A 15,467-nucleotide genomic window follows, 5' to 3' on the forward strand; every position below is an offset into this window, starting at 1 on the left:
CTGTCTGTTAATTGATGAAGATGATGACAGGAAGTGAAGTGACACAGAAGTGTATTCAATGAGAAGAGCAGTGTGTGTTTATAGTGTGTGTTTATTTCATGGACTCTGATCAGGTATAATAAGTGCATGGCAGATGAAAAAGACTGTCTCTCTAACGTCCATGCTCACTGATCACTGTGATAGCATGATTCATAAAACAAGTACAAAATATTTACAAAATACAAATTATAGTTTTTTGTATATCAAAGATGGACTTATTTACAGGTAAAAGTAGCAGTTTAGCATCCGACTAGCCTGGAGAGTGTAGATGATGGGCTGTACTGACTTCTAGAGGGTGGAACACAGTGAGGGGTGGAACACAGTGAGGGGTGGAACACGCTGAGGGAGAGGGTGGCGGTTTGCAGAAACATCATCCCTCTATCAGCTGTCAGGGACCAGAAGGCTTTGCACAATCACTGAGCATGAGCAAAAATGAAACTTTACAAAGTTAAATCTCTTTCTAAATTACTCTTGCAAGGAAAAAATCATATTCTCACCAGCCAAACAAGTAAGATTTGTGTAAAGGATTAATATCTACTATGGCATCATGTCTATTGTGTAAGCCACCAGGTAATGAGTGTGCAGTATGGGATATTTCACATTTATAAAAAGGAGTTGGCCATAAGTCGTTGACATCACATAGTCCTCCTAACTGTTCAAAATGAGAATCATGATCATTAAAGTCTTCCCTTTCACTAAGAGTGTACACACAAAAAAGTAGATCCTTTTCTCAAAAAGACCAAAAAAGAATCTTGAAAACAAAATGTCCACATGCAAAATCTTTATGAGTGGACTTCCTGTCCTCTGGACTTCCTGTGTCAGCGTAGTAAAGGAGCTCTAGCCGTCGGTATGGAGTGACTGAAGGGACAAAAAGACACAAAAAAACCTAATTACGGAAGCACAGGCTCTGTAAGGACAGTGTTGTTTACAAACTACCAAATCTAGAAGCATTCTCACTCAAACATGCATTTCCTGTCAATACGAAAGGGTGTCAAACTCCAGGTCATTCAGACATGCATTCAACCCACGTGGGTATTGTATTTGGAGAAAGTGAGCAGTTTGGATCTAAGAGAGACGAACAGAACTGAGGTAGATAGTATACTAGATACCATAATCTGGTAAAGCGTACTGACTGCAGACAGTAGCGGGGCTTTCTTCCTCTGGACACAGTGCGTCTGTCACAGAGAGGGGAACGTAAAAGAAGGAGGGAGAGGGGAAGGAGATAAAGAAACGAAAGAGGGGTTCTGATTAATGTTAGCGGAGGAGGTAAACACAGGAAGCTGCAACCAGGAAATATAGGAAAACCAGTCAAGCTGCAAGATGGGTCAGAAAAGCAACAGCAAATCGTGTAAGATGACCACTGGGGGGGCCAGGCTGAGGGGGGGAGACGGGGAGGACGAAGCTAGCAAACGTGTGTGAGAGAGAGACTGCAGTGTGAGTGAGTGAGAGATTGCAGTGAGTGAGTGAGTGAGGGAGTGAGAGAGAGATTGCAGTGTGAGTGAGTGAGTGAGTGAGAGATTGCAGTGTGAGTGAGTGAGTGAGTGAGAGAGAGAGAGAGAGATTGCAGTGTGAGTGAGTGAGTGAGTGAGAGAGAGATTGCAGTGTGAGTGAGTGAGTGAGTGAGTGAATGAGTGAGAGAGAGATTGCAGTGTGAGTGAGTGTGAGTGAGAGAGAGATTGCAGTGTGAGTGAGTGTGAGTGAGTGAGAGAGAGATTGCAGTGTGAGTGAGAGAGAGAGAGAGAGAGAGAGAGAGAGAGAGAGAGAGAGATTGCAGTGTGAGTGAGTGAGAGAGAGAGATTGCAGTGTGAGTGAGTGTGAGTGAGTGAGAGAGAGATTGCAGTGTGAGTGAGAGAGAGAGAGATTGCAGTGTGAGTGAGTGAGTGAGTGAGTGAGAGAGATTGCAGTGTGAGTGAGTGAGTGAGTGAGATTGCAGTGTGAGTGAGTGAGTGAGTTTGCAGTGTGAGTGAGTGAGTGAGTGAGAGAGAGAGAGAGATTGCAGTGTGAGTGAGTGAGTGAGTGAGAGAGAGAGAGAGATTGCAGTGTGAGTGAGTGAGTGAGTGAGAGAGATTGCAGTGTGAGTGAGTGAGTGAGAGTGAGAGAGAGAGAGATTGCAGTGTGAGTGAGTGAGTGAGAGTGAGAGAGAGATTGCAGTGTGAGTGAGTGAGTGAGTGAGTGAGTGAGTGAGTGAGAGAGAGAGAGAGAGAGAGAGAGAGAGAGAGAGAGAGAGAGAGAGAGAGAGAGAGAGAGAGAGAGAGAGAGAGAGAGAGAGAGGAGTGAGGAGGAGTGAGTGAGTGAGAGAGTGAGAGTGAGAGTGAGAGTGAGAGAGAGAGTGAGAGAGAGAGAGTGAGAGATGAGGAGAGTAGAGAGAGAGAGAGAGAGAGAGAGAGAGAGAGAGAGAGAGAGAGAGAGAGAGAGAGAGAGAGAGAGAGAGAGAGAGAGAGAGAGAGAGAGAGAGAGAGAGAGAGAGAGAGAGAGAGAGAGAGAGAGAGAGAGAGAGAGAGAGAGAGAGAGAGAGAGAGAGAGAGAGAGAGAGAGAGAGAGAGAGAGAGAGAGAGAGAGAGAGAGAGAGAGAGAGAGAGAGAGAGAGAGAGAGAGAGAGAGAGAGAGAGAGAGAGAGAGAGAGAGAGAGAGAGAGAGAGAGAGAGAGAGAGAGAGAGAGAGAGAGAGAGAGAGAGAGAGAGAGAGAGAGAGAGAGAGAGAGAGAGAGAGAGAGAGAGAGAGAGAGAGAGAGAGAGAGAGAGAGAGAGAGAGAGAGAGAGAGAGAGAGAGAGAGAGAGAGAGAGAGAGAGAGAGAGAGATTGCAGTGTGAATGCTATAGAGGACATCCTGCATCTGAGTGTCAGGGTTCCAGGCAGGCGGGGAGGGGGTCTTGCCTTCTGAGGCCCCACCAGGCTCTGAGTCATGCTAACGGGGCACGGGGCTCCAACGGGGGCTCCAGCAGGGGCCAGGCTGGGGGGGTCACATGGCTGCTGCCTCTGGCAGGCCCCCACATGCAAGCTGCCTAGCGACCTGGCTAGTCTACTGTGGGACAGGGGGCTGGGGGGGAAGAATGGAGGGAGGGATTAAATTCAAGCTAACAAACTAGCGTGCAGATGGAGCAAGCTCAGTCAGTCCAGCTGCTCTGCTTTTCCATTGATATAATCATCATATGATAACCATCATTAAAATCAATTCCAATATCCTCAGAACTGTAACATAAAACTAAAAGCAAACATCCTGCCTGCATAGCATCACTCCCCCAACCCTGGAGAGGGTTGGAGGGGGGAAAGGGAAGGGCCTGGGGGGGGGGGGGGGGGGGGGAAGGGCCTGGGGGGAGGAGAGGGAAGGGTCTGGGGGGGAGGAGAGGGAAGGTCCTGGGGGGAGGAGAGGGAAGGTCCTGGGGGGGAGGAGAGGGAAGGGTCTGGGGGGGAGGAGAGGGAAGGTCCTGGGGGGAGGAGAGGGAAGGTCCTGGGAGGGAGGAGAGGGAAGGTCCTGGGGGGAGGAGAGGGAAGGTCCTGGGGGGGAGGAGAGGGAAGGTCCTGGGGGGAGGAGAGGGAAGGTCCTGGGGGGGAGGAGAGGGAAGGTCCTGGGGGGAGGAGAGGGAAGGTCCTGGGGGGGAGGAGAGGGAAGGTCCTGGGGGGAGGAGAGGGAAGGTCCTGGGGGGAGGAGAGGGAAGGTCCTGGGGGGAGGAGAGGGAAGGGTCTGGGGGGGAGGAGAGGGAAGGTCCTGGGGGGGAGGAGAGGGAAGGTCCTGGGGGGGAGGAGAGGGAAGGTCCTGGGGGGAGGAGAGGGAAGGTCCTGGGGGGAGGAGAGGGAAGGTCCTGGGGGGGAGGAGAGGGAAGGTCCTGGGGGGGAGGAGAGGGAAGGTCCTGGGGGGAGGAGAGGGAAGGTCCTGGGAGGGAGGAGAGGGAAGGGCCTGGGGGGAGGAGAGGGAAGGTCCTGGGGGGAGGAGAGGGAAGGTCCTGGGGGGAGGAGAGGGAAGGTCCTGGGGGGGAGGAGAGGGAAGGTCCTGGGGGGAGGAGAGGGAAGGTCCTGGGGGGAGGAGAGGGAAGGTCCTGGGGGGGAGGAGAGGGAAGGTCCTGGGGGGGAGGAGAGGGAAGGTCCTGGGGGGAGGAGAGGGAAGGTCCTGGGGGGAGGAGAGGGAAGGTCCTGGGGGGAGGAGAAGGAAGGTCCTGGGGGGGGGGAGAGGGAAGAGTCTGGGGAGGAAGAGGAGAGGAAAGGGACTGGGGGAGGAGAGGAAGACTGAGGCCACACAAACCTGCCTCCGACACAGTTGGCAGGAAGTGAGGTGCGTGTTCTCTTCCTGGTGTCGGAGTCGTCAGAGGAGTGGGAGGGGCTGACCTTGACGCTCTGTCCACTGGACTGCAGGATGATCCTGGAACACGGCACACTGGAGTCAGAACACGGAACACTGGAGTCAGAACACGGAACACTGGAGTCAGAACACGGAACACTGGAGTTAGAACACGGAACACAGGAGTCAGAACATGGAACACTGGAGTCAGAACACGGAACACTGGAGTCAGAACACGGAATGCCAGGGTCACGGATCTGAGAAGCAGTTTGTACTGTATTTTGTAGTGCACACACACACACCTTAGAGACTGTGATGATGACCTGGTGTGAACCTTGTTCTCCTCTTGTCTGGGGAGGAAAAAAAATGTTAAGGCAAAACAGGCAAACGGATAAAACTTCAGCATAGAAAAATGTGATGGGGAGGGGAGGGAGGGGTGATAAGAGATGTAAGCGCAGACAGGAAGCAGCCACGGTTTCATCCAAAACATTCTCAGGACCATGATTATCAGAGTGTGACCACAGTAACATGAACTCCCCTCAGTAATCGGATGAGGGGTTAGGATGCAAAGCTGTGAAAGACGCAAACTGGCAGAGAGAAGCCCACTTCCTAATTCTCGCATCTAACTGGCGCCATCTAGTGTTGAGAAGTTTGACCTGCAACAATACATGACTAGCAAACCCTGTTCAGCCATTCAGTGTTTTCACTGGATGATACTCAACTGATACAAAAGATATAAACGCCCTGCTTTGAAATCAAGACAAGTAGAATTCTAGTCTCTCACACCCAGAGGCCAATAAACCAAAACATTCACATCAAATCAATAAAAAGGTGAATTATTTGCAAGTAAGCTGTGTGAAAGTAGCCTGGCTCTTCCCTCCTACGTACTTCCGCTCCATTTGGATCTTGCTTCTGTTCTAGGTCTGGCCATTTGGTACGTAAGTCAGATTTTTCTGGTTGATTTTCTACCGGCGAATCAGCGAACGTGCCTGAGAACGGTGACGTTGATGTCGTGCGCTAGTTTGTGTTGTAGTTCTGTAATGGAGGCGGAGAAAGATGTGAGTGAAACCATTCGGTCCGTTGTGGCAAAGCTGCCGAATATCTATAAACTAAAGCCGGAGCAAGAACAAGTTCAGCTGAGTTTTGTTGGTGGCCATGATGTTGTGGCCCTCCTCCCCATGGGTTGGGAACAGTTTGATTTTCCAGCTAAGGCAGCTAGCTCCGTTACAGTAGTGGTGAAGGAGTTGGCTAAGACGAACACTAGCGATTGGTTATGGCAGATCAGAGTGGCTCTGGGCAGATCCAATAGTTTTAAACTTCAACAGAGTTCCCGTCTACAAGGGAGTCAACGCTTGTCAATGGAGCGAGGCCAGACTCTCTGTACGAATGAAATGTACGACAGTCTGGTTAGGACCAGGCTAGTGGGAAAGACCTTTCCCTCTACAATCTCCAGCTCAATAGCAAATAAATAAATACATAATAATGATTAAAAAGGCAACTTATTTTAAGGGCAGGAACATAGCAACCAAGAAGTCTGAGTTGGGTAGGTGGGGGGAGGGCTGGGAAATTCTTATGTTGAGACAGAGAGGAGGTTGGGAATGTGTGTGTGTGTGTGTTGGTGGGGGGGTGGGAAACTTACAGCATTCTCAGTTAGGATCCAGGCAGACAGGGGAAGTGAGGGGAAGGGGGAAAGGGGGAAGGATTTGAGGGACGGACCTCAGTGAAATCCTAAGCCGTCTAGACAGAAATGCAGCAGGAAGGGAGGGAAGCCAAACACAATCCACCACAGGGCAAGGCTGCTCAGGGAGCAGAGCAGCATGGCTAGCTGCCATCTGGGAGAGATGGGCGACACACAGAGCACAACACAAGGAGAGAGGGGCGACATGGTGAAGGATTTAGGGGTGTTCTGTGTGTCCACTGAGACATGGGCCTTTCTCCAAAACATTTGAGTCCAAATACCATTTGAAATGATTACAAATAATTAAAAAAACCACACCCTCCAGGCAGATTACTGGACCTCTTCATGGACAGGGTTAGTTGTTACTCGGAAACCCAGTTTATCTAGAAGAGAAGGGTTCAGAGTCCTGCGGGCGGCTATAGACCCAGTCACAGTGGAGAGCAGAACAGGCATTAAACACTGACAATACCTCACGATACACACATTCACACAAGTCATGAGTACAGCAGGTCATGCGTCCTTAGTGAGGGCATCATGCGTGGAATATGTGCAGGACACAGGACATGCTGTCAGTTCAGAAGTTCCCTCTAGCAACACGTCATGCAGGACGAGGGCCGGTCACACCAAACACACCCTGACGGTGAGGGCCTCAAGTGGGGGCTTCAGGTGGGGGCTTCAGGTGGGGGCATTGGACCATTGGATGGGGGGGAGATACTGTGGGAGGTGGGGGAGATACTGTGGGTTGCATTGAGCAAAGCGACTGTGTGTGTTCTCTTTCCGTGTCCAAGAGAGCTGCCTGTGACCTGTGTACTAGCATGGCGACCAGTCCTCCCAGGGCTAGCAGGCTAGCATGGCGAACAGTCCACCCAGGGCTAGCAGGCTAGCATGGCCCAGTCCACCCAGGGCTAGCAGGCTAGCATGGCGAACAGTCCACCCAGGGCTAGCAGGCTAGCATGGCCCAGTCCACCCAGGGCTAGCAGGCTAGCATGGCAAACAGTCCACCCAGGGCTAGCAGGCTAGCATGGCAAACAGTCCACCCAGGGCTAGCAGGCTAGCATGGCTCAGTCCACCCAGGGCTCGCAGGCTAGCATGGCGACCAGTCCACCCTGGGCTAGCAGGCTAGCATGGCCCAGTCCACCCTGGGCTAGCCATGCCAGTAAGCCATACCATTCACATAGCACAGCAAAAAACTTGTACAGGAAGTGGTCGTCAGTTAAGACAGGAAGTGACATGCGCTTACCTCCGGGATGCAGAAACACTCACATCCCCTCTGTCTTTCATCCATTTTTTCTCTCCCTCCCTCTTTCTGTCTCTGTCTGTCACCTGTTCCCTGCTACCTGTTGAGCGGCAGGCAGCATTCAGGCCAGGCCCACCCCACCAGGCTCCAGCAGAACACTAGCGCCTGGCTGACATAGGACAACAAAACCCACAGGTATACACACCTGGTACAGGTATACACACCTGGTACAGGTACACACACCTGGTACAGGTACACACACCTTGTACAAACACACATGGTAAACACACAGTTTATACACACACCTCAGTCCAGTCACCTGAACACATCAGGCAGAAAGGGGGCGTGAAAGGGGAGGAGCCAAGGCTGTGTGTAAGGGGAGGAGCCAAGGCTGTGTGGAGGGGGAGGAGCCAAGGCTGTGTGGAGGGGGAGGAGCCAAGGCTGCTCAGATCAAACTACGGGGATCTTGAATAGGCTTTACGGTTAGCTTTATAACGTGCAAACATCAACTGGTTACTGTTCTAGGTTGATACTGGTTGTTTGAGTAGACCTAGATAGAGTGACCTCAGAGAGACAGCAGAGATGTTAGGGGAAGGGTGGACAGAGAGCAGCCATGCTGAAGCCCTGAGAAGCCAGGCTCCAGGCCAGAGGAACACCAACACGTCCTGAAGCCCTGAGAAGCCAGGCTCCAGGCCAGAGGAACACCAACACGTCCTGAAGCCCTGAGAAGCCAGGCTCCAGGCCAGAGGAACACCAACACGTCCTGAAGCCCTGAGAAGCCAGGCTCCAGGCCAGAGGAACACCAACACGTCCTGAAGCCCTGAGAAGCCAGGATCCAGGCCAGAGGAACACCAACACGTCCTGAAGCCAGAAGCCGAGGAGCTACAGACACCTGACCGTACACCTGACACCTGAGGTGTCATGTCAACCTGTGATTGATTCTGGTCGACTACAGAACACAGCACTAACCAGTTTAAGTGTAACTAAACAGCAGAAAGAGTTAAACACCTGTACTTATTGGTTTCGAGATCTCTCATCATAATAGTTACTAGTAACTAATTAACAGGTACTAGTATCTAATGAAAAGTTACTAGTAAAACGGGAATAGATACTGGTAACAATTGGATTATTTACAAGTAACTAAAAAATATGTACTAGTATGTCATGAAAAGTTACTAGAATAGATACTAGTAACTATTGGATTGGTTACTAGTAACTGAATAGTTAATGCTTAGCTACACTTTAAGCTACGGAGCCAGTGTCTTCAGCTGCAGTCCTCGGGGAGTCAAGCCAGGCAGAACTGCAGCGTTAGATCAGCAAAACAGAACTGTCTGGCTGAGTAGAAACAGGAGGTTGGGCTGGGAGAGGGGAAGGAGGCTGGGCCGGGATATATATATATATATATGATTTCAGCACTGAGCCCAAATAAGCTGTGATGCATTGTGGGAAATGTAGTTTCCGGGCCACTTACGACAGGGATCCCGTGGAGGCCCTAGCCTGCCTCTTGCTCTTCAGCGCCCGCAGCTTGTCCCCCTGTGTGAGACTGTTCCTCTCGTCCTCCTCGTTGTACTGACCGCACAAGACAGGGGGGGACACGTCAAACCAGGAAATGCAGAGAACATCTTGGGTTTTTAAGATAAGCTAACGACGATCTACGCAAGTCACTTTGCCAACCAACTCTCACACCCTGCCTCCCGACAGCTATTCGCTGCAGGGGGGGAAGTGTGTCACCAGCTGAACTCGGCTCAGCAAGCACCCACCAAGTCCTCCTCTCTCTGGGGCGACCAGTTCTTGTTGCTCCCTGTGATGGTGATGTCATCAACCCCCGACAGGATCCGTGTGACCGTCGTCCTGCCGTTCTCTCGCTCTCCCAGCACCTTCTCCCGGAACACGTCTCCCTCCGCCCACAGGCTGTTCTGCTGCCTACAGTGCATCATGGGAGGACAAGCCAGACGTGAACACTCTCTCCTCTGCTGCCTGCAGTGCATCATGGGAGAACACCATGTCCTTGGTCCAATCCAACAACAGTATGATCACTAAGTGCCCTTCCTAACAGATCTGAAGACCATGTGACCATGTGAACAGGGAAGTTTGTTTTTTAATGGACGAGCTTAGAGGCTAAGGCTGAATCCCAATACTCCCCCTTAGCCTTGAATTGCACAACATTCCCGCATTTCTTTGACTAGCATGTCTACAGTTTTAAGTAAACTCCAGTAGCAGCGAATTTCGTGTAATATCAGTGCATAACACTACTTGTTTTGGAGTTATCTATACGTGCTAGATGACGTACCCGTAACCAAGTGGCGTCCCATTTCTTAGGGATATGTAGCCCTTACCCCTCAGTTTTCGAGGGCCAAGGGCTAGGGGTAAACTAAGGGTTAGGGGTAAGGGGAAAGGGTAAGGGGGAGTATTGGGATTCGGCCTAACAGCCATGGTTACAGATACAATGGTAGTTGGAGGAACACCCACATACTTAAATATGGCAATGCTCCAAATTTCCATTGAAAATGTCACGGAGCTGATTATATCCATCTGTGATTGGTCCTCACTAGAACTTGGGCCTGGTTACGGGGCCTGGATACGGGGCCTGGTTACGGGGCCTGGTTACGGGGCCTGGTTACGGGGCCTGGATAGGGGCCTGGTTACGGGGCCTGGTTACGGGGCCTGGTTACGGGGCCTGGTTACGGGGCCTGGTTACGGGGCCTGGTTACGGGGCCTGGTCACGGGGCCTGGTCACGGGGCCTGGTCACGGGGCCTGGTCACGGGGCCTGGTCACGGGGCCTGGATAGGGGCCTGGATAGGGGCCTGGTTACGGGGCCTGGTCACGGGGCCTGGTTACGGGGCCTGGTCACGGGGCCTGGTCACGGGGCCTGGTCACGGGGCCTGGTTACGGGGCCTGGATAGGGGCCTGGATAGGGGCCTGGTTACGGGGCCTGGTCACGGGGCCTGGTCACGGGGCCTGGTTACGGGGCCTGGTCACGGGGCCTGGTCACGGGGCCTGGTCACGGGGCCTGGATAGGGGCCTGGATAGGGGCCTGGATAGGGGCCTGGATAGGGGCCTGGTTACGGGGCCTGGTCACGGGGCCTGGTCACGGGGCCTGGTCACGGGGCCTGGTCACGGGGCCTGGATAGGGGCCTGGATAGGGGCCTGGATAGGGGCCTGGATAGGGGCCTGGATAGGGGCCTGGATAGGGGCCTGGATAGGGGCCTGGTTACGAGGCCTGGTTACGGGCGGGGATGGAGAGGACATGCACGGCGCAGGGAGACTCACTCCTCCACAAAGTTCTGCTGCGGCCCGATGACGGAGCCAGGGCGGCAGATCCGTATCCAGGCGATCGCCTCGGCCGCACTCACATGGTAGTGCTTCATCATGTAGCAGCCAATCAGAGTCCCCGTTCTGCCCAGACCAGCTGAAACACAGAGACACTGTTACACTGTGCCTGGAAGATGAGATGTGGTAACTTCTGAGGTAGTATTTTCTACAAACTGTATGTGGGCTGGACTACAGGGTGTGTCGTCACCTTTGCAGTGGACCGCGATGACTCCCTCTGCGTTCTCGCAAATGTTGAGGAAGCGGCGGACGATGGCGTCGGTGGGCGTGCTGCCGTCCACGAAGAACAGGTCGTGGTGCTGGAAGCCCGCGGCCGCGAAGCGCTTGGCTTCGTACATCTTCTTGTTGAGCCGGACGATAGTCGTGACGTTGTGTTTCCTGAAGTAAGGGAAGTAAGCCTCTGGAGCATGGAGGGGGTAGCCTGGGGGGAGGCAGGGAGGTGGGGAGGAGAAGGGGGGATGGAAGAGAGAGAATAAAAGAGAAGGGAAGATAGACAGAAAGGAAAAGGAGCTCTCCTTCAGAAACACGTTTTAACCAGGCTGGTAGTCATGACAATCCTATTTCGCTAACTTAACAGAACTCTGAGCAGTTTATGGTGAATACGTTCATCTTTGTCTCTCTCTGAAACAGATGACATGCCTTAAAGGCATGTAATTGTGTGGGAAACCATTTGTCCACCTGTATTTATAAAATCAAAATGTAGGAAACTGAAATGTGGTTTCTGTTTTGCGATGTCATGGAAACAGTGGAAAGATCCACGGGTGACCCAAGGTCCAGCTGGGCCCTCTGGACCAGACTGACCAACTCCAGTCCAGACTCATGACACAACAGAGATGCTGCCAGACCAGGCCACCCACCATTCTCCATCTTGCTTTTGGGGTGAGGGCCACTGAAGGCCAGGAACTTCCCGGGGATGATCCAGTTGAAGTCTCCGTTCTCCGCTCTCTGCAACACAGGGAACCCAGAAAGTCCGGCACTCTGGATGTCTCTCTCCCTCTCATACACACACTCTCAAACACACACACACACACACTCACTGTTACCTCGTAGTGCTCGTACTCCTCCACGTCAAACTTGGAGAAATCCAGCCAGCCAAACTGCAACGCCTGGAGAACACATCATTAGGAGACGTGATGGTGTGGAGACGTGATGGTGACTAGCTACAGATTGAGAAGTGTCTAGTGGTCAGCCTTACCTTGTGAATGGCTCGGAGGCAGTCCAGAATGTTAAGGTTGTACAGGCAGGTGCCAAAAGAGGCATCTCTGTAAAGAAAATAAAAATGAACACAATTCATAATTAATTCTGGTTTTGTAAAGGCAGTTGCATAGTTTGTACTTGAAATAAAAACCCAAACAAGCTAAACACAGAAAGTGCACACGTGTGCAGGAGTGTTCTGCGAGCATTTACCTGAAGGGAAGGTAGGTGGAGTTCCTGGACACCAGGAGCCCGTAGGTCTCTTCGGGGCTCATCTGCAGGTGCATCACCTGGACCAACACAGCTCAGTAGTCAACACAGCGCTCTCCTCCTCGTCACCAACATTCCCTCCTCCCCTAGTCTCATCCCTCCTCCCCTAGACTCATCCCTCCTCCCCTAGACTCATCCCTCCTCCCCTAGACTCAGCCCTCCTCCCCTAGTCTCATCCCTCCTCCCCTAGTCTCATCCCTCCTCCCCTAGACTCATCCCTCCTCCCCTAGACTCAGCCCTCCTCCCCTAGACTCAGCCCTCCTCCCCTAGACTCAGCCCTCCTCCCCTAGTCTCATCCCTCCTCCCCTAGTCTCATCCCTCCTCCCTTAGACTCATCCCTCCTCCCTTAGACTCATCCCTCCTCCCTTAGACTCATCCCTCCTCCCCTACTCATCCCTCCTCCCTTACACTCAGCCCTCCTCCCCTAGACTCATCCCTCCTCCCTTAGACTCATCCCTCCTCTCCTAGACTCATAACAATTCATTCAGCAAGCCGACGCTTTCATCCAAGCGACAAACAAATAGCACACACAAAACGTACAGCAGAATAGTATCAGAAGTGCAGAGTTCTAACAGTATTATGTTGACCAGAGTCAAGAGAAAGGCTGTGTTTATCAGCACCGTGCAGCCTTCAGTTGGCTTCAGACTCCAGTTGAAGTGTGAGGCCGGCGCGGTCCGGGCGGTTCGCTTACCGCATACGAGCCGATGAGATAGGCCGCGTTAGCTTGCTTCTTCTGGTCTCCGCAGGTGTAGAAGATGATCTTCTTCTTGGCCAGGGAGAAGGACTGGCCAATACGCAAGGGAGACAGTCAGGAGGGGAACAGCAACTGACACACATCCATACAGCCCAGAGGCCTGAGTGCTAACACATGGAGGCTCTCTGAAGTGAAGTGTTTATGAACTGTTATGAACTGAGGAATAGTGTTACGTTGTTGATAAGCTTGGCTTGTATGGACGAGTGTATCAAAGCTGCATTACAAAAAGGTTTCACCTTGTCCCACCTCTGCTGCAGAGATGGGACACCAACTGTTTGGTTAGGATTACCAGGATCGATGGCTCTGTGGGTGAGAGGTGATTGGCTGGGCATACCTTCAGCTTCTTTGTCAGCTTGCAACAGAAGCGATAAAACATGGCCAGGTTGAGAGGTCCGAAGTCCGCGTAGAAGCTGGAAGAACACACCAGGAGTCTGTTACACGCTCTGCAGACTCTCAAATACACCTTAGTCATCAAACAGTGATGCCGCATGATGCATAAGTCGGCATTCAGCTAGTTTAACACATGGTGCGTTTACTATAAATTACTTTTGTTTTGTTCCACTATATCATTTATTACTCTTTGCGAGATTTGCAGACAGCACTTGGCCCTGGGTGCATGTTCCAACTTGTTCTCTGTAATTTTTATCGCCACAGATAAAGACTAAATCAATGCTTGCGTACAGTTGTCAAGTGTAAACACACACCCTTCAAAGTTGTGGGCAGTGGCCGAGTCCTTAGGAGAACACACCATCTTGAACGATTGTAACTGGGTAACAACTTAGCCTGTCATAATAACAACTTACTTCTCGTAAGACAGCTCATCGTCTATGCAGAAGCAGTGCCTTTCGCAAGTACTTCTGGTCTTCTGGGGCAGAATGGCAAAATAGAGTTGACCTGCAGGAGCAGACGAAGGCATGCGGATGTGACAGAAGCAGACGCGGGCAAGCTAACAGACACAAACAAATAAGTGTGTGCAATGAGAAGGGGGAAAAAACAACATGTGCCATCTTTGTTTAAGTTTGAATCTCATTAACAGAGATGCCCCCGATGAATAATGTCCTTTCTCTTGCAACACACTCAGCTAGCTAACTACAACCATCCGTTTCGTTTAAGCTATTCAGTGCTTTTTTGACGACGAAGGGCTAATTGGTTTTAAGAATAGACACTTACCTTTTATTAATTCAATGCTTTTACTTGTAATATAGTCCTCAGTCATTTTGATTGCGACTTTAGCCAACTCTAAACATCTAAGACATGCAGCCCTAAGAATTTCTAGGAGCCTTGCAGTGGAAAAGCTCCAATCAATGCAAGATCACAAGTAGCCTACAACTCAACTACGCACTCGAAGTTCTGGAAAAAAACCTTCTTCAGGAAGCTGTATAACTTATTAAACTACTGATCTGGATTCGTCCTGTTTATCTTTCAATCGTAAACACGGATTTTAGACAATCGGACTAAAAACTACAGCTTGCTTGGCGAAGAAAATAAGTGTTGACAGCCCAGCACGGAAGGTGCGCACTGTGCTCAAAATGAGTTTGGAAGAAAACTCTAGGGGTCCGCCCATCGAGTCATAGTAACAATCGCGCTACGCTATTGGCTCGAAGAAAAGAGGACGCAATTCTATTGTACGGTAAACACGTCAATCACCCGCTTTCTCGTTATAGCGTTTTTAAAGTTCTGCATCGAGAGATATACGACATTCTAATTGGAAGGTTGCCCGAGCCGTTGCTAGGAGAATTGTGTCGCTTGGCCAATAGGAAACTATTATCCCTTCCCGTCAGAACTCTTTGTAGTTCTCGCGATTCCCGAGCACAGCCAAAGTTTTAAACGAGATTGGTTTGACAGTAAATTATACTATTTTGTGAACGGTCAGTGCACGTCATGGGCCCCATTTTAGGCCTCCGTCGATGTCAACAGACCCACTGCAATGCTGCAGTTTATGTTGTCCACGTCAACTAAGCCAAACTCAATAATGACAAAATAAGTGTTTCCTCTGGGCAACAATGTCCAAGATGCTAGTGACAGGCAATCAGTCCTCCACCACCAGTGCAGCAAGCAACATAAATGAGTAGGCTACGTGGTCCCGTGGACAATTTAAATGAACACTTGTACTAACCAACAGTAACAGATGGTGTCGCCATTTTAGATCAAAAAGCTGAAAATGATGAACTGTTGGTGTATCGTAAATAATCTGTAGCCACACACACTGGCTAAGCAAACACCGCTGCCAGGCCGTGCGCGGAGTTTACGGGTTCGTTCCGCAGTCTTACCTGTTATAGTTATGTAAATGTCGGACTTTTGCTCCGCCTCTAAGCTCTTAGCTGCACAGCGTTTTTTCCTTGACTCGAGCCGCCTCCTCTCGCTTTTGCGCTTCATCCTCGCTTTATGCATGCATGGTGAACACTTCCAAATAGAGTGGCGAGATCTCTAGCGCTGAGCGCGGAAAATAGCTTCAATTCGACATCCCGCTGGTTCTTCTGCTGGTGCGTGATACGGGGAGCAGCTGTGTGTGTGTCTGTGTGTGTGTGTGTGTGTATATGAGAGAGAGAATGTAGACTATGTTCCCGGTAGCAGTTTCTCTAATGGTGACGTCTCAACGCAGGGCAAGTTTCTGTATCCCCAGCCTGTGACGTAAGCTACTTGTTTGGCCGCCCCTCTCTCTCTCTCTCTCTCCTCCTGCTTGTCCATGAAC

General features: G+C 51.2%; 1 protein-coding gene across 46 annotated transcripts; it reads right to left on the bottom strand.

The window, feature by feature from the left end:
* Positions 1-73: 73 nt before the first annotated feature.
* Positions 74-15,463, bottom strand: cdc14b (cell division cycle 14B). 46 transcript variants are annotated; one of them, XM_084690045.1, is made up of 19 exons: positions 15,046-15,463; positions 13,579-13,669; positions 13,110-13,185; positions 12,713-12,805; positions 11,965-12,041; positions 11,753-11,819; positions 11,601-11,663; positions 11,415-11,502; positions 10,748-10,978; positions 10,498-10,636; positions 8,987-9,149; positions 8,698-8,795; positions 7,451-7,488; positions 7,230-7,326; positions 4,614-4,661; positions 4,276-4,392; positions 2,913-3,075; positions 1,149-1,214; positions 74-897 (listed from the first exon to the last, which is right to left on the bottom strand). In XM_084690045.1, the coding sequence occupies exons 1-19, from the start codon at positions 15,164-15,166 to the stop codon at positions 877-879; spliced, it is 1,857 nt and encodes a 618-aa protein (XP_084546171.1). In that variant the 5' UTR covers positions 15,167-15,463; the 3' UTR covers positions 74-876. The 46 variants fall into 46 exon arrangements, 29 of the variants coding, with proteins under 29 accessions (XP_084546171.1, XP_084546170.1, XP_084546168.1 ...); XM_084690044.1 differs by having other exon boundaries at positions 4,276-4,407; XM_084690042.1 differs by having other exon boundaries at positions 4,276-4,428.
* Between the last annotated feature and the right edge of the window lie 4 nt (positions 15,464-15,467).

The sequence above is a fragment of the Hypomesus nipponensis genome, chromosome 24 (genome assembly GCF_054491055.1).
Source record: "Hypomesus nipponensis isolate SF chromosome 24, ASM5449105v1, whole genome shotgun sequence".
NCBI lineage: Eukaryota > Metazoa > Chordata > Actinopteri > Osmeriformes > Osmeridae > Hypomesus > Hypomesus nipponensis.